At 38.6% G+C, this 20,019-nt stretch overlaps 1 protein-coding gene across 5 annotated transcripts in view; it reads right to left on the bottom strand.

The window, feature by feature from the left end:
- Nucleotides 1–20,019, bottom strand: part of mctp1.L (multiple C2 domains, transmembrane 1 L homeolog) — a 373,027-nt gene that overhangs the window by 13,136 nt on the left and 339,872 nt on the right. For all 5 annotated transcript variants that reach the window (XM_041568472.1, XM_041568473.1, XM_018264615.2 and 2 more), the window contains one exon: nucleotides 551–660. In XM_041568472.1, coding sequence (XP_041424406.1) covers nucleotides 551–660 — 110 coding nt within the window. The remainder of the gene's footprint in view (nucleotides 1–550; nucleotides 661–20,019) is intronic.

Genomic DNA, 20,019 nt, shown 5'->3' with positions numbered 1-20,019 from the left:
GGAAGTTTTACATTTGAATTTTTGCACTTTATAAATATCGTACATTTGAGTTTTTGGGATCATAATGCTCCAATTTAAAAAATAAAAATAAAAAAACGTTGCTAAATAATAACTGTAATGTAGCAGTTGTTAGTAAATCAGTCCCTCAGTCTTCCTTTCTTGCATTATCATTTTTCTCCAGTGTGCTTCTAAGGCATCACAACAACTTCACTCTTGGGGTGGTGAAGTCAATATTATTTTAATACAGTGGTCCCCAACCAGTGTTGCTCACCAACCCTTTGGATATTGCTCCCTTGGCATCAAAACAGGTGGTTATTTTTGAATGACTGGCTTGGATGCAACTTTTGGTTGCATGTAGTCGGCTAGTCCACATAAAGGCTGCCAAATAGCCCATCATAGTACTTACTTGGCACCCCCCTGGAAATTTTTCATGTTCGTGACAATTTTGACAATTGAATGATGTTCACAAGGTTGGGGATTCCCGTTATAGCAGATATGGAAGCTAAATATCATACAGTATAATGCACAAATAGGAGACAAAGGCACTCACTTTTTTATCCGTTCGCCAATGGAGGCAACTTCATCAAGAACATTCTGGACACTCACACACACCTCTTGGATGGCATAGAGTTTATTCATAAACCCTTTCTTCTCACAATCCTAAAAGGTAATGTGAAAAAGAGAATGACTGTTTTTGTTTGAAACCTTAGATAAATGTATAGATGGATTGCTTTTATGAACCTTTTTGGTCTACAGAACAGCTAATGCCACACAAGTGTAAAAAAATAATCTGTGTTGGATTGTGTAGGGTTGACTGGTCGCTGCTTGAACTGCTACAATGACACTAAGGCAAAATATCCCAAATACCAATATGAAATAAGAGTGTGGCACATTATAGCTGTACCCTGTGACATATTTATAGATGAGACTTTCACTTTTGTGTTTTTGTCATTTGTTAAAACTACAATATGATATACTTCATCTGTGGAGTAGGTTTGCCACTGCCCCTTTAGTTAACCTTTATATCGATCTCCTGGGGGTGATGCTTGCAATTTACAAGAGGTTTCACAAATTGTTTAAAAGTGAAAGATAATTTTCTGATTTATTCCAAGACAAACAAGGAAAAAGAGCCCAGGAATGAAACAGAAGGTCCAGCTTTGCCTTAACTAATTCCACATGTCCCATAAACTATTATCTGTTTTTTATTTCCTGTACAAAAGATTTGTAGTTAAAATAATCCATGATACAGTACAACTGTGTTTTTTCCCCAGCACTGTGCTGTTAGCAAATGGAAGATAGGAACCAACATCAGCCAACCAAGAACGTTAATCCATCCTTCAAACACTACTGGTATTTCCTTTCCAAACCAATATGGGATGATGACTGGAGTCAATTTATTCATTTATATGGCTCAGACTGCTAAGAGGTCTGGAAATCATCACTGACACAACTGGCCGCAATGCTGCAATACTTTGAATATGAAATGGATTTCTACACAAACCAACACACAGTTTTACTATACAATGCAAAGCACAAATTTTATTTGTATAGTCATTTGCATAGGTCTACAAAATAAAACAATGTCCTTGGCATGTAGTATATAATTTAAAATGGAAATATTTTGCTTACAGAAGACATTGGGGTGACATAACAGGGCATGTTCAGGATTCTTTTTATAATCCTCTAGAAGTTTGAGATGGAAATATCTTTTTAAAGCTTTCCCCACCAGCTATTTTTCATCTACAGTTATCCAGAATGCTCGGGACTTGGGGTTTTCCATATAAGGGACCTTCCATAGTTTGGATCTCCATACCTTAAATCTACTAAAAAGACATTTAAATGTTAATTAAACCCAATTGGATTGTTTTGACTCCAATAAGGATTAATTATATTTTAGTTGGAATCAAATACAAGCTACTGGTTTATTATTTGAATTAGTGGCTTAAAATGAAGTTTATGGGAGTTGGCCTTCCTGTAATTCTGAGCTTTCTGGATAATGGGTTTCTGGATAATAGATCCCATACGTGTACTGCATATTGGACTTTTCATGTATAAAGACTTGAGAAATTGAAGGTTGTGTAACCATAATCTGGGCTATCCACACCACAGACACTTTCCAGCTAGTGAGCAGAGCATGGTTACATTTGGACTCACACTTAAGGATCAGGGCCGTCGCTAAGTGGAAGCATTCCCTCTAAGGTGTAGTGCAACTACAACACTCAGGCTACTGTGCATACAAAACATTTAAAATGATTGGGCACCAGGAGGTTCTTATGATGCAAACAAGAAACTGTTTGTTAGTCTGAAGACAATATCCCAGGTTTACTCACGTACACAGATGAGGTGTTAGCACATGACACACAGTCACATCAGGTAATAGGCAACTGCAGTATTCAGTATGCCATTCCCATCCAGTGCACTGTTCAGGAAGCTGACAGCTAACCTAACACCCTCTTCACTGAGGTCCCTGCACTGAAGGCAACACACAGAGCCTCTGGGAAGCTAATCCCTGCTGCAAATCCTTGTTGGAGCTTCAACTGCTCTTCCTCTTTACCCTATCTACCTTTCTCTCCTAGAAACTATTACAAGTCTGCCATACTATAGCTAAACCTCATACACAGGTTTTCTGGTCCCCAACTTCTTCTGTCCAGAGCACATGGGCCTAGCTGTACCCAGGCACCCCCGAGCACACCCAGCTGGATCACCATCCAGAGGCCAAAGAGGAAGAGGCCACTCCTTACACACACTATAGTGCAGTGTAGCAGGAAGCTACACGCATGCGACAAATTTGAATGGAACGCAAGTGCGTTCCACTGGGTAATATAGACGCATACTTCCTGTCATTATCCTACACACGGCGGAAATTACGTCACACGCCGAAATACATGCGGTAATGGGACAGATACGAGTTTCTAAAAGGTATTTAAACTGTCAACTGCTTACAATCGTTCTGCCTTTTTATACTTTTTGTAATTGTACAATATTTGGCCCCTGATGAAGACCTCTTATGTGGTCGAAACGCGTAGGGCGACCTGCTATTATGTAAGTGTCTAATAAAATTATTTTTGTATCTTTAAGACTGAGTGTGCAATCCTTAATTTTTTAGCAGGAAGTGGTCATTACACCTCTGGACCAATAACACTGAGCTACACAGGATTTTGCCTGGTAACTGAGAAAAGGGTAAAGCCATAGGGACAGATTAACCCTTATGGGCCCGTACAGTTGCATTATGTAAGATTGTAGGACATTTGATCATTATATACAGTACAAAATAAATACATGATACTAACAAAAATATATTTTTCCTCTTGATCCTGAATCATCAGTTGTGTAATTATGTGAACGTGTTAGTGTGCTACATTACAACACCTGTATGCTTCAGTTTCTATGTAACCTACATTCCTCCAAATGGTTCTGACCTTCAGCGTTGTAGATGGGATAGTCCAAGTAAATCTCAAGATGGGTGGGCGAAACAGAATTTGGATGTGTTTCAGGTAGATCAAGTGCATCTATGATGTGGCTTGTTGGGATAGATCAGGGCAATTGTCCTTTTTAGAACTAGTACTAACTGTTTTGTCAATGCACATGTGTATATGGGAACATCAGTTCACTTTTATGCTGTAAATAGATTCAGGATGAGCATAAGGGTTTCTTTAGGTCAGGTTTTTTGATTCCCTTCCCCGTATTGTTGAGAACTATATATGGCTAATGGTTCGAAAACAGGATAGATGTCTTGTGATCCTTGAGGTGATAAATGTGTCATATTTAGCCAAGAATTGTCGGCTTCTCTTTTCTAATAAAAGAATTGGATGAATGTGGGAGGGCCAAATGTAAAGGAAATATTTGACTGATATACACCTTGACACTTTAAAAAGAATGCTTTCTAATGAAAATGCAGTGGAATTTTGGCATCAAAGCAAAGGAGGGGAATGTTGGATAAAAATAGAAGCACCATATGTGCAAAATAAAATAAGATCAGACTGAATTCAGTTCTTTCTGTTTGACACATCTTTCATTTGTATATGAGCTGGTATTTGTTTGTATCAGCACTTCCTAAAAATGATAATGGATATTGTACAGGTGTAAGCTATGGGATTCTTTTTCTTGGAAACCCATTATCCCGAAACTCAAAATTACAGGAAGGTCATCTGCCCGAGAGTCCATTCCAATTAAATTTTTCTGTATAATAATAAAACAGTATCTTTTACTTGATGGTAACTAAGCTTGCCATATTGGTGGCAATGTAATCCTACTGGGTTTATAATATTTACATTTTCTAACAGACTTCGGGTCAGGCCACGCTGGGCGTTTTGAGGAGATTTGGACGCCTGGCGACTAATCGCCTCGTTTTTGTGGCGACCAATCTCCCCAAACGCCTTCACTCACTCTTTGCCGGCTAAAATGAAAAAAAGCCGGCGCTAATCACACGCGGCAATTCGTTTTCCCAAGTCGCCCGAAATTTCCTCGTGAGGCAACTTCGGGTGACTTCGGAAAATTAACCGCCGCGTGTGATTAGCACCGGCGGTTTTTCATTTTAAGCTGGAGCAGAGTCAGGGAAGGCGTTTAGGGAGATTGGTCACCGCAATGACGAGGCGATTAGTCGCCAGGCGACCAAATCTCCCCAAAACACCCAGTGTGGACTTACCCTTAACGTAAAGAGATTGAAAGAACAGAAAGATCCCTTATCAAGCATTCTAGATAATACTGTACTTGCATTTTACAATGTGGCTTTATGAAGCCGGCACAACATGTAAGCTGTGTGTAAATATATATATATATATATATATATATGTGTTTTATATGTGTTATTTAATGGGGTGGCTTACACCTCTGGGCAACGGGACTTAACTTATTTCAACTGCAGACATTAACTTATTACACCTTAGCTGCTTAAGTGGTTAACACTTGTCGAATCCTGTGCAGAGGAAGAAAAAATAATACAATTCCCGTAGTGTAGGGGTAATTCCGTCCCAGTACACACGCACCACAAAGGTGGACGACCGGATCCCCACCGGGAGGCAGCTATCAGATGTAGCTCCATCGCACAACAACAGCCGAGACCCGGTAAGTGTAATGTATGACTGGGCTCACCACTGAACGCCGGCTTCAGGATTTCAAATACTCTCGCGCCTTTGTATAGACGCAGCACTGTAGCAAGTCGTACAGACCCGTATATGTGGAGCAGTTTTCTTAGCTTGTAACACGTTGTGTGCGGTAGCCATCAATTTAGTTGTAGCGCCATCCATACAGCGGGTCATACCGGTCTGTATCCAAGGTTCAGTAGCTTGAATCAATGTCTGCGGTGTCGGATTTTACTATTCTGTATATCATCTGAAATCGCTAAAGGTAATCTTTACTTGCGGAGGGGGTCATATAAGGGTGGGTACATATCATAGCGTCCAAAGTGTCGGCCATTGTTATAGGCTCCGACTGTTACCCCCCATACACAGACCATTACCGACCTCAAAGAGAAGGGGTAAAAACGTCAATCCCAATAGTGGCCTTGTAGCGCCAAACATGGTAGCAGCTTTCATAGATGAAAAATGTCGAAAAGTATAAAATAAACACGGGTGCACGACTCAGTAAATATCAAAATAGAGATCTGTGGAGGAGTCAGCACTCTCGTAACCAGGTGCAAACGTGCCTGGGTGCAGTGTCCAAAATATTTAGAATTTCTATCCAACAAAGAGGTCCGCACTCTCAGGTCTTAAAAAATCAAAAATGGTTTATTAGCTAACGGACTAACGTTTCGGCCTCTCCGAGGCCTTTCTCAAAGTACAGATAGATACAAAATGAAAGCAATAAATACCCTTGGTGGCAAGAAAGGTTAATTGGCTGACATCATCATCATCATCATCACTGTGCGTCAAGTACTAAAGTTTTTAAATAACACATATAAAACATATTTTGATATCATATTAAAAATTTGAGACACATTTGTATTAAAAACCCCCATTTTAACTAAATAAGGAGTAAATCTTATTATGTAACAATATAGCAAACTGAGTTGCAAATACTTCTTTGACAACGCACAGACAAACTGGCTGTCTTGTTTATGTTACATAATATTATAATATGAGTATAGATGAAAGGTCTAGTGTTTATAGTCCCCCAGATGCATTAACTATAAATATAGCAGAAACCTAAGAAATAAATATATACATAGTGGATGCAGTCCCAAAAGCAGGTCAGGTGTCCTTGTTATGTGCTAATTTATGCAGCACCAACCTCCCCTTCCCTGTGTGTCAATATACTTCTAACATTAACCCATCGATAGTATGTCAATGATGTATTAAATAGATCAGTGCCTGTAAGATCACCCATCATCCCACAAGTGAAAGTGTGTACTAACTCTCTCATATGTCACCAATACGTGTAAAATAACCCCTTAGATTAAAAATATTACCGCTGCCCGTGTTTTCAATATATCACAATGAGCATAATGAGCGGCTATATATACTCAAAGAAATGTGCATATAAATTATCATATCCAGATCCTCAATCGAGATATGTATGTCATTCAAAATATAAATAACAATAAATGCATGAAAAAATGGAGAATGTGAAAGAAATGAGAAAAATAAAAAATGCAAAATATATAAAAAATGCAAAATATATAAAAAATATATAAAAAATATATAAAAAACCCCAAAAGTCGCTAAAGTAATGTGAAGAAATCCCCAAGTCTTGTGGGCCATATTATTCAGTCCAAATATCCATAACGTCCAAAACAGCCATATGGTAGCCGTAGGTATAATCATCTGGGTTAATGGGGTGGCTTACACCTCTGGGCAACGGGACTTAACTTATTTCAACTGCAGACATTAACTTATTACACCTTAGCTGCTTAAGTGGTTAACACTTGTCGAATCCTGTGCAGAGGAAGAAAAAATAATACAATTCCCGTAGTGTAGGGGTAATTCCGTCCCAGTACACACGCACCACAAAGGTGGACGACCGGATCCCCACCGGGAGGCAGCTATCAGATGTAGCTCCATCGCACAACAACAGCCGAGACCCGGTAAGTGTAATGTATGACTGGGCTCACCACTGAACGCCGGCTTCAGGATTTCAAATACTCTCGCGCCTTTGTATAGACGCAGCACTGTAGCAAGTCGTACAGACCCGTATATGTGGAGCAGTTTTCTTAGCTTGTAACACGTTGTGTGCGGTAGCCATCAATTTAGTTGTAGCGCCATCCATACAGCGGGTCATACCGGTCTGTATCCAAGGTTCAGTAGCTTGAATCAATGTCTGCGGTGTCGGATTTTACTATTCTGTATATCATCTGAAATCGCTAAAGGTAATCTTTACTTGCGGAGGGGGTCATATAAGGGTGGGTACATATCATAGCGTCCAAAGTGTCGGCCATTGTTATAGGCTCCGACTGTTACCCCCCATACACAGACCATTACCGACCTCAAAGAGAAGGGGTAAAAACGTCAATCCCAATAGTGGCCTTGTAGCGCCAAACATGGTAGCAGCTTTCATAGATGAAAAATGTCGAAAAGTATAAAATAAACACGGGTGCACGACTCAGTAAATATCAAAATAGAGATCTGTGGAGGAGTCAGCACTCTCGTAACCAGGTGCAAACGTGCCTGGGTGCAGTGTCCAAAATATTTAGAATTTCTATCCAACAAAGAGGTCCGCACTCTCAGGTCTTAAAAAATCAAAAATGGTTTATTAGCTAACGGACTAACGTTTCGGCCTCTCCGAGGCCTTTCTCAAAGTACAGATAGATACAAAATGAAAGCAATAAATACCCTTGGTGGCAAGAAAGGTTAATTGGCTGACATCATCATCATCATCATCATCACTGTGCGTCAAGTACTAAAGTTTTTAAATAACACATATAAAACATATTTTGATATCATATTAAAAATTTGAGACACATTTGTATTAAAAACCCCCATTTTAACTAAATAAGGAGTAAAATCTTATTATGTAACAATATAGCAAACTGAGTTGCAAATACTTCTTTGACAACGCACAGACAAACTGGCTGTCTTGTTTATGTTACATAATATTATAATATGAGTATAGATGAAAGGTCTAGTGTTTATAGTCCCCCAGATGCATTAACTATAAATATAGCAGAAACCTAAGAAATAAATATATACATATATACATATATATTCCAGTATTCCAGGCCTGGAAATTGTGTAGTATTTATACAACTGCATTGCATACACAATAACAGTATCACAACAATTTCAGAATATAAACAAAAAGGATGCTGACACTGTAATTCACACAGTTTTAAGGCAATAAAATAAAAAATGTGCGACTACTCTCAAATACTACTTTAACATAATCTGAGCCTAATTTTCTTGGATTTTGTTTTCAACCACGTCTACTGCTAAAAATTCAGAGACATCGCAAGATTTTTGTGCTGGGTCAATATATACTGCTATGTTTAAGGGTCACCTAGTGGCAAATACCTCAACAACATTCTATAAAGGCTGATAAAGCGATCTTGGCTTAATTCCCTCGTCAATACAGAACATTAGGTTATAAAATGCTGAAGAAAAAGAGTCTTACATCTGTACAAGAGCAAACTAATCTTCAGAACATTAGTCACAAGGAGGAAATGTTCTGTAACACTTTATTGTGCTAAGTTCTGGGATGAAATTGTCCTATTTCTAATGCTGAGATTCTTCTTGAACAAATAATTTTAGCTCGCTAGAAATGCATTTTCTGTGTATGCTGTCACTTCCTGTTGCACGTGATGTCACTTCCTTCCACAGCGTGCGACAATGCACCTCATATCACCCCCAGCTTCACTGCCAGATTTACACAGCAAGTTTTCGGCCGGTGGCGGAAGGGGAGAATTTTTATTACAAAAAATTTAATTTATTATATTATTTTATAGGTGCCCAAGGGACACCCCTTGAAAGCTGCAGCCGTAGGCAGGGGCCCTCGTGTGCCTACAGTATATACAAATATAGCCCTTGTGCACAGGGTGCCATTAGGAAACTGGAGACTCAGACAGACAATCTTACAATGTAAACATATTAAAACACAAATTACTGAAATTGCTCATATCATAAAATCTAATTACTGTAAAATGTAAAGTGCTCAGAAGAGCAATTTTATATTATGTTACATGGGGGTATATATGTCCTACTTCACCAGCCTCATGCAGCGCTATGTATATTACATGCTGATGTGAGCAGAATGAGAGCCCCACAGTGCAGCAAATTAGATACTGTACAATATGGTCACACACAGATGGCCACATTGAAGTGATTATATTGATCATCTAGCAGAAGGCTCAGTGTGCAGAAGTGTAGTCTAGTATGCAATGAATTATCTAGGACTGGGAACTACCAATCGTGTGCCATTTTCTGCTGATTTCTATCTTCTCTGCAGTTATGCTTTCCTTCATCACACCCCCTTATGCCATTGGGGTATATTTATCAAAGAGTGAAGTCTGATATCGCCACAATCCGCTAGGGAGAAATACCACCACTCTCCATTCATTTCTATGGGATTTTTAAAAGAGTATTTATAAATGGTGAAAGTTAAAATACACCTTTGATAAATAAGCCTTTCAAAACGCCATAGGAATGAATGGAGAGTAGCAGAATTTGTGGCGATCTCAGATTTCACTGTTTGATAAATATACCCCAATGTCTTCTTGTTCCCACATACATAGCCCATTCTACTTACTACATCTCTAGGCCATCCAGGTACATGAGTTTGGCTTTAGTCAAAAAATAAATAGCCCATAAATGAAAGTCTCAGTATGGATTTATATGTATGTATGCATATATCTCAACAAAGATAGGATTTCACATAGAAGAGAGCAATTTAATATTTTACCCATATCCTGTAATCCTCATGTCTTGGCAATTTTCATATTGTTACCCTTAAATATAAAATACATGATAAATTTGAAAGATAGTGAGTTATGTTTTTGATGCTATGAAACAACCCACATTGTAATGGTAATTCCAGATGAAATACATGCTAACGTGGGAACCTTCTGTCATGTAGTGAGGGGAGACTGGGACCTGGTAACTAGCGGCCTGGAAGCTCCACATTAAGGGGAGACTGGGACCTGGTAATTAGCAGCCTGGAAGCTCCACATTAAGGGTCCTGCAGAATTAGACAAGGGAAATCATAATAGTGCACATACTCTTGATGAAGTGGGCACTACCTGTAGATATGTACTTTTATAGCTCCATCTAAGTCAGCACTCAACTTAGAGCTTAAAATCAAATAAGGGTAGTTATTCGCTATAAACATCTGGAAGTCATTATAGCTGAACTTCACTAGTGTACTAGTTTCTCTTCCAGGTTATCTCAGCTGGGCTTTTTTTATCCAGCAGGGTTTGTTTTTTTATAGTGATTCTGTCATGGGAAAACATGTTTTTTTACAAAATGCATCAGTTAATAGTGATCCTCCAGCAGGATTCAGAATCCATTTTTCAAAAGAGCAAACAGATTTTTTATATTTAATTTTGAAATCCGACAGGTGCCCTTAGTCATGTGACTGCTCTGATAAACTTCAGTCACTCTTTACTGCTGCACTGCAAGTTGGACTGAACAATGGGAAGGTGATCAGGTAACATCTCCTTGACACCTGCATTACTTAAAATGTTCTCCATGCCCCATGCTCCTTCAATCTACATTGAGTAGGAGAAACAATGTACACAGTGTAATTTAGATATAAAAATGTTACCATAAAAATCATCACAGAATCCCTTTAAAGATCTGAGTGTGGTTCCTCCTTACTGAGCATTGCTTCAAGTTCCTGCTGCCATAGTACATAGGGTTGCAAGAGTGATACCTTTATAAATCATCACTAACCATTAACACTTTAACTAGTTACATGTATACAATGAACACAGTTTATGGAACATTGAACATGCTTGTACATTGTTGACCTGTCTGGTCTCTGTGCATGAAAGCTGTAGGATGCTGTGACTTTATACACAAGCAAACTGTTCTTTTTCTCCTAGGTATCAATGGATGTTAATGAATCCAACATTAAAGGGGTTATTTGTCAAAGGTCAAAATTTAGTTATTTTAGTGAGTTTTTTTAAACCTCGAATGAATTCAAATGGTTGCTAATTTAAGAAAAAACTCAAATCAGCGAGTTTGGGGTTAATAAACGAATTGATAAGGTTTTCGGTGAAAAAAAACCCCTCAAATCGCTCAAATTGATAGAGTTTTCGAGAAAAACCCCCCGAAAGAAACTTGAACATCATGAAGGCTATTAACATCTTCAAATAGTTTAAGGGACCTCTGCCCTTGAACCTCGACAGGTTTTAGATGGTGTATTTTTGGATTCAAGCTATTTCCAGAGTCGGGGTATAATAAATCTCGAAAAAAAACCCCATACAAAATCGATTTCTGACTCAAAAATAACCCTGAAAACTAAAAATGTTCATGGAAAACACAACTCAAACCTGCCCCTAAGAGTGAACAATTCTTTACCATGTAACCTGTGTACAAGTATCCCAATGCTAGTGCCTCCAGGAGCCATACTAAATTGAAATCTGCTATGTGACCCCACGTTACTGACACTAGGAAGTCTGAATAGAAGTGCACCAAAGGAAAAGAAGCACTGTCTGATTTGCAGATTTGAAAATCTTTTCCGATAATTTAACATAGACACTCTGGGCTTGACAAAAGGGGTCATCGTTCAGTTAAACCCCGCTGCCAGTTAGCGCAACAATGAACGTATATTCTGAACAGGAGAGCTTTTTATTATTAAGTTCGGCAGGATACTTGTAAACTTGAAAGGTGAGCGACAATTAGGTTTCCTATTCTCACAAATCCCAGCTTTGTCAGAGATTTGTCCTTGTGCCCCTGTTCGCCCCATGGTACTGGAATCTTTTGATGTCATTGTTACTACAGACAAGCACTCAGAGATAAGAGGTCAAGGCACACAATTTGCCAATACAAAAATACTCTTGGAGAGTTTCTTTTCACATGAAAGTTTTTCCAACATTTATTTCATATCACTTGGGACTAGCCACAAAAGCAGAATGTTCTCAGTCCAGATGATAGACGTCCTGTTATCATTACTTTCTTACAACTTCCAGTTAGACTCTATCAGTGTAGAGCAAATTACTTATTTAAGTTATGCTCTTAATGGCAACAAGGAATTTACTCTTTGGTTTTATGTAAAATAGTGTTAGGTCTTGAAGATTCCCCTTATTGGATTTAACTAGACTCACTGAACTTCCATACATCATTATAAGGGCAGAGGAACGAGGCAACAGGGTAAGTTGCCATAATGGGTGCAGAATTCTGCCTATGCCCTTATATGCAGTCATGCACGGAGCACCATTGTGTTGGATGCTACTATGTTAGTACATAATGTGCAAGGCATAGTGTGAGTGTGATCACGCACAAGGGAACCATTTACTTAAAGGAGAAGGAAAGCTACCAAAGTAGTTTATTGCCAATAGAATAGCCACAATAGTACATAAGGTAGAATAATACATTTATCCTGCAGAATGCTTTACCATCCCTGAGTAAACAGCTCTAGAAGCCTTCTCTATTTGTTTAGGATTGCAGTTGCCATATTAGCTTGGTGTAAAATACAATACCGTAATCCAGGATCCATTATATGGAAACCAGTTATCCAGAAAGATCCGAATTATGGGACAGTCATCTCCCATAGAGATCAAATAATTCACTTTAAAAAAAAAAAAAGATTTAATTTATCTCTGTTATAATAAAACAGCACCTTGTACTTTAGACTAACCAGGATATAATTAATCCTTACTGGGGGCAAAATAATACTGTTAGGTTTAATTGATCTTTAAGTGATATTTTAGTAAACTTAAAGTAGGGTTATTACAATTATGGAAAACCCCATGTACCAGTCATTTTGGATAACAGGTCCCATACCTGTACAATGATACAAGCATACATAAAACTTGTTCTGTCCTTATGAATGCTCGTCTGTATATGTAAAAACATAAATAAATTCACAAATAAAGCAGCTACAGTTTGGTAAACAGACACCTGATTTTGTTATCAGACAGATGATTACCGAGTGTATCAATTCCATGGTAGGAAATTAACACGTGTGACCCAGGACAAACAGCCTGGAAAGCCTCTCACATACAGCACACACACACAATAAATTACCATGTATTCAAACAATTTTTATTAGTGCAGCCCTCTAGCCATTGGCAGAAGGGTTACGCTGGCACAAAGGAGAACCATCTGGCATCACTGCGAGCAAGTCTGCGGTGTCACTCAGGGATGAGCGATTGGCTGAATCTGGAATTCTCAATGGTTTCACTGCATATGCATAGTGGCGAGTGCTATAAAATAAATCTTTATAATGAGCCCAGCTCTAGAAATTCAGCAAGAAAAACAAGTTGAAGAATGCTATCCTATCACATGAAATTCAGATACAGAGAAAACCATTTTAAAATACTGAGACTCACGTGCAGTAGAATTATTTGTAAGTCATCGGCCTTTAACACTAAAAAAAACGTTAACGTTTTCTACAGCAATTTGTCAATTCTATTTTCTGCTGAAAACAAATATTACAAATATTACTACGATATGGGACTTGTTATCCAGAATGCTTGGGACCAGAGGTTTTGCGGATAAGGGATCTTTCCGTAATTTGGAACCCCATACCTTAAAGTGGACCTGTCACCCAGACCTAAAATGCTGTGTAATAAAAGTCCTTTTAAAATTAAACATGAAATCCAAATTCTTTTTTTTATTAAAGTATCCATTGCTGTTGTAAACTCATTTAAAAATCTCAGCTGTCAATCAAATATTGCCTGCCCCTCCTCTATGCCTTAGGCATAGAGGCGGAGCAAGCAATTACTTTCACTTTCCATTCAGCACTTCCTAGATGTCACTGCTCTCCCTACATTCCCCCTCCCTCTTTACCATTTAATTTCCTTGTGTGTAAAACCTCATTCATTACACTCTGCTATAGTTGTGCTTGACGCTGATTAGTCCTTCCCCCTCCTGTTCTGAATCAAACACAGTTGCATAGGGGAACCCTGGAGCTATTACCACCTCCAGACCAGGCAGTAGCTTTAGGGTTCCACCAGTGCTCTGCATCAATAGGCACAGCACACTGGCATCTAGAAAAAAATTCTGCTGCACACATCATTCTCACTTCAAACAAAGGAAATGATTCCAACTGGACTTGGAAAACTTTCAGCATAATTGCGTCTAATATATGTGGAAGCGTGGGTGCATTTTTGTTAATTTTGCTGCATCGGCTGCAGTTGCACCAGGTGAATGCTCATAATGAGTGCTTGTTATGTGCATGCGTTTAATGTCACATGCATGCACCTAACTACCGAAAGCTTTGGCACTATCCTCATGGCAGCCATGTAATGGCAGTAACTAGATATAACTGGGCCCCCAACTAGATATTTCAGTCCCCCAAAATGTCTAGAGATATATGAATTAGGGTCTCATGGGTCCTTTATACCTCCTGCCCAGCTTTATACCTCCTACCCAGCTGCAGGGTCTGCTTCCTCTGTAGTTACACCTTTGTTGCCCCAACTCCCTTCTGGTGGGGTTGACCTAACGCTTTTTTTGGAAAAAAAAACAGTTGTTTTACTCTTGACTCTATTAGCTCACACCTCTGGTGGGGGAAACAATTTTTGGGTGATAGGCGCCCAAAAGTGCTTCTTTTTCATAATATGTGGAATTTGTCTATGTCTATAGCACCATGATTGAGCTGCCATAAGGATATATATATATATATATATATAGATGAACATTTATATATATATATATATATATATATATATATATATATATATATATATATATACAGTTCAGTATATATTTATATATATATATATATATATATATATATATATATATATATATATATATATATATATATATATATATAGACATACACACATAAATATAATATATAATATATAAAAATAAATATGTATACTGTACATATATATATATATATATATCCTGATCATTTACGAAACACTTCATATCAGCTAAGATTATACTATCTGTTGATCTTTATTGAAGAATCATCAGTGTTGTTAAATATGTCTACTTCATTCATGATCAAATTCCCATCACAGCGAGAGATCAATTGGCCTGCTGGAGATTCACTGGGCATCAAAGTGGGCCGAGGCTCTGCGCTCACAGCTTGATACCTCTAACCTTTTTTTCCCTTCGTTTAATGATAACTTTCATTCTCTATACTGCCATTAACAAAGGGAGGAACTATCTGACCTGTGAATGCACTGAGTTCCTGTCTCAGGATGTTCAAAATGCAAAACTACGTGTACGGATGAACTACAACTCCCATCTGCCTGAGCCAGACGTTGCACTTATATTGCAGCCACTTATTTCTGACCCAGGAGCACTGTATCATTAGTAAACCTTGTTTTTATTCATTGGGTTTGCGTATAAGCTGGCAGCACCTATTTCATTGGGAGATCAATTTGTATGCTAACTCTGTACTTCTCTCAGTTCATGACATTAACATGAATAAAAAAATCCCTTATGACATAAGCACAGCATCGGTAAGAGAGAATATTCATGTTTTCCAGGTCACAGCCATCAGGACACAGAGGGTTACAAGGATGAAAGAGAAAGGGTGCAGCGTTGCAGACAGATATCTGTATTTTGCAGTAAGAAAGAAACCCTCCTCCAGTCCAAAAGTAGGTCACCAGGGCTACATGATCCCCAAACACAAAATAAGGCAACAGCACAGAAAGCGACACTCACAGGCAACAAAGTACCCATTAAATAACAGCTCTCATCTCCGGCGCTTGGCTGAGCGGTTTTGTATTTATTGTGCAGTAAATAAAGCTTAAATGCTTTGTAGCCCTGCTTGCAATCTATCTACCCATTCACAGCCCAATAACAGCAGGGAATAAAATCTGCCATCGCCTAATGTCTTTTTTCCTCCTCTGTGAGCCTTTCTCCCTGAGATTTCATTATTTCCAACTGGATCTGCACGTACTGTCATATCTGGGGCACTGCAACAGTAAATAAAGAGGGAGATATGATTCTGAAGCACTTTATCAGGGAAAAAAATGGCTTGAGCGGAAACAATAGTGCGGGAGGCTGAAGGTGGATTTGAGAATACGCTGCTATTCAAGCCATTTCCAAAGGAAGCAAAATCAGAAACAGAAAGCGTCCCCTCCCTCTTGGAAAATGATCTGCACTTTTCTATTTCTGACAGTTAGAGATTACATACAATAACACTTCAGAGACGTTCCACTTTGTCACCGAGTGGATGCTACATAGATTCCCATACTGCTAAACCAATCATTGACTTTTCAAACAGCATTAAAAAACAGTCTGTCACTCACACACTTGCACTGAGCTGCGTCCGCAGCGCTACCATTCTGTACATATCAGCAGGATTTACCCCTTATTTTTTTCAGAGATGAAATTGAAGCAAATAGTTTCTTACTTTTTGTACACCATACAGATGTGTCGAGGCTCAGCCTAAAAAGCACACTCCATAGTATCTGCTAAACAACAAGAGCTCATTATGCAAGAGATAAAAATATATTCACCAATGTGGTTGAACTTATATATTTGTGTCTAGTACAGGCAGGGCTGCCATCAGAAATCACGGGGCCCCGCACAACAAAATTTTCTGGGCCCCCCTCGCCACCCTTCCCTTAGTATGAAGGCCACACAAGACACAGGCATTAAAACATTAAGTGCCCCCCTACGAGTTAAAAAAATAACTTTGGTGCCCAGGCCCCTCCTACAAGTTTTGGTGTCAGGTGGTGGTTAAAGAAAAAAATCATTTGTGGCCAGGCCCCCACACATTTTAAAAATATACAATGAGCCAGGGCCCCCACACAAATTAAAAAAAAAAAATAGCCAGGGCCACCACACTTTTTTTTAAAAAACAACAATTAGCCAGGGCCCCCACACATCTTCAAAAAAAAAAAACTAGCAAAGGGCCCCCACACATTTAAAAAAAAAACAATTAGCAAGGGCCCCCACACATTTTAAAAATAAACAATGAGCCAGGGCCCCCACACATTTAAAAAAAAAAAATAGCCAGGGCCACCACACTTTTTTTTAAAAAACAACAATTAGCCAGGGCCCCCACACATCTTTAAAAAAAAAAAACTAGCAAAGTACCCCCACACATTTAAAAAAAAACAATTAGCAAGGCCCCCACACATTTCAAAAAAACAGTTGGTCAGGGCCCCCACACATTTAAAAAAAAAAAAAATAGCAAAGGCCCCCCACACATTTAAAAAAAACTATTATCCAGGGCCCCCATACATTTAAAATAAACAAATAAACAATTGGTCAGGGCCCCCACAAGTTAAAAGAAAAAAAAAACTGCACGTACCTTAGCCAGGGAGTTCAGATGCCGGTATCTTCAGTTTCTTGTGCTCTGATTCGCCAGTGAAATGTAAGTCCCGGTAAACCCGCATGGTGATTGGTTAAAGTAGAGGGGAGGTTCAAACTTCTCCCAACCAATCCGCATGTGGCTTTACCGGGACTTACATTTCATGGTGAATCAGAACACAAGAAGCCAGTCATCGGAGCTCTGATGCAGGGGCCCGGCTGTGCAAGTAAATGCAAGTAAGTGCAAGTTAATGCAGCACGGCCGGGCCCCCCTTAACTCCCCAAACCACCAGGGCCCGGGACAACAGTCCCCCCTGTACCCCCCTGATGGCGGCCCTGAGTACAGGTATGGGATCCATTGTTTGGAAACTCGTTTTTCCAGAAAGCTCTGAACTATGGCGAGGCCGTCTCCCATACAGACTTAATTTTATCCAAAAAATCCAAATTTTAAAAAATGATGTACAGTACAACCCCCATTGTACATTTTTCAGGGGACCAGAAAAATTTACGTATTTACGTAAAATTACGTAAAATAAGTGAAAATTTATTATGAATAATATATTGGTGGGACTCCCAAAAAATGGTTCACTGTCATAATAAAACAGTAGCTTGTACTTGGTTCAAACTAACATATAATCAATCCTTATTGGAGGCAAAACCAGCCTATTGGTGTTGTTTGCAGGATTTTCTAGTAGAATTAAGGTATGAAGATCCAAATTATGGAAAGATTGTTATCTGGAAAACACCAGGTTCCGAGCATTCTGGATAGCAGGTCCCATACCTGTTCAATTATACCAATTCAACCTGCTTTCCTGACTTGAATGCAGTTATGCAGTTAATAAGTACAAAGTTCTGGGGTGCAAAGGAGCCGCAAATCAGCACCTGGCTAGGGCAACTCCAGTTGGGCATTGCTCCTACACTTACAACTCACTGTTAAGACAGTATTTGAGTTATTTGTGCTAAATACTTTTTTTTTTTGTAAATTCTTTCTTTATTGCAATTTTAATAAAGGGGGGAAATAGGGGGGGGGTACAAAAAGCAAGAGGGGAAGAGAGGGAAAGGTTGAGTACATCAATAATTCCTTGAAAGTATCACACAGATTATCTTAAATACAAGCAAGTCAGTATGTTACATAAAATAAAAGATACATCAGAGTACATCAACCTTAGGAGCAGGTATGGGGAGGGAAAGGTAATGAGTCAACAGATGAATCACATTAGAAATTTTGGGAATTATTACAGAGGACATTTCAGAAAATTCAAATTCCCGGTACAGCTTGCAATTTAGTATAGGAGTCCCAAATGGCCCAGATCTTTATAAATGAATCAAAGGAACCTTGTCTTATTGCTCTTATTTCCTCAATTTTTTTAATCTCATCCATAGAGGATTTCCACTCGGCCCAGGACGGAGGTTTGGTGTTTTTCCACCTCCTAGGTGGAAATCTTTATGATTATCATAAGAGTTTGGGGACCTCAACTATGCTCAAAAACAATTTGAATTACAGTAACTTAAGTTAAAATATAAATGAATCTGCTCCTTAGTATGTGCCATTGCTTTTAATGGTTGTTAAATTTTACTCTCAAAGGTTACAAAAGAGATTCTGATATTATGACATTGCGGCAGTGCCACCCCATTACTAGATTTGCCATCACCCGTTGGGGCAGCAAGCTTTCATACACTTCTGCACTCTCAGTTCTACACTCCAGGACTGTACACTGTGTTGTTTTCATCTAGTTATTAAATCTGGCTTTAAAATAAACAATATGTAGTTTCCCTATTAACCATACAGACGTTCTTTTCTATTTAAGTACAGAACCTCAGCTGATCAGTATGAGTTAAAAATGGAAATTATAATTGTCACTTGTAATACGACTACGGGAGCAGAGACTTAATAATCGTTTTTCTACTATACACATATTAGAAGATATCAGTCCATGTGCTGTTAGTAGATAACTCCGTCTTTGTTCTGAAATTGTCAGTCTTAATTGTGTATGAATTATGATCTGATTTGGTGTTATGTTCAGCAGGAATTGACATATTTCTCTCTAATGGAACCTATTAGATAGAGAAATGAATGAAACTTTCAAAAACCATGTGTGGCCAGTCCAGTGGGAAAGGAGCTGGTTGGACTACCCGAGGCATTTCGTTTAAAGAACAAGAAAACTTAACCAATGGAGTAAGAAAATCAATGAAGGCATTTCATTATCAAATTGCTAGAGATGTATCAGAGCCTATCATGTTCCAACAAACTGTACATTTACTGATTACACAGTTGATAAAGTCTCCAACACAGACAGTGTCATAACATTTAATACAGTGAGTCCAATGCTTGTGACTTGTTTCGAATCTGTAGCAGAATTTGGTTCTACAGTTCTTTTATATAGCTTTTTACACACGCACACACACATATATATATATATATTCTTTTTTTTTAACTTAAAGAGGAAGAGAATTTTCATATTACTTTCTAGTATGAGTTAGAAAATTTTGACTTATCATTTTTAAATATAATTTTCGAGTTATGCGCTTTCTATTCCCCCCCCCCCTTGTCCTACTGCTTGGCCAGCACTGCCCAACATCCAGGAAGCAGATTCATTTTAAGGTTGAATATTTATTGTTGTGATTATGTTTATTGTTTACATTTCTACCCAGATCTCTCCTAAGCCAGGTTTAGTGGGGCTTTATTAACCAGATAATTGAACAA

The sequence above is a fragment of the Xenopus laevis genome, chromosome 1L, assembly GCF_017654675.1.
Source record: "Xenopus laevis strain J_2021 chromosome 1L, Xenopus_laevis_v10.1, whole genome shotgun sequence".
Classification (NCBI taxonomy): domain Eukaryota; kingdom Metazoa; phylum Chordata; class Amphibia; order Anura; family Pipidae; genus Xenopus; species Xenopus laevis.
This window is presented reverse-complemented; position numbering and strand designations above follow the sequence as displayed.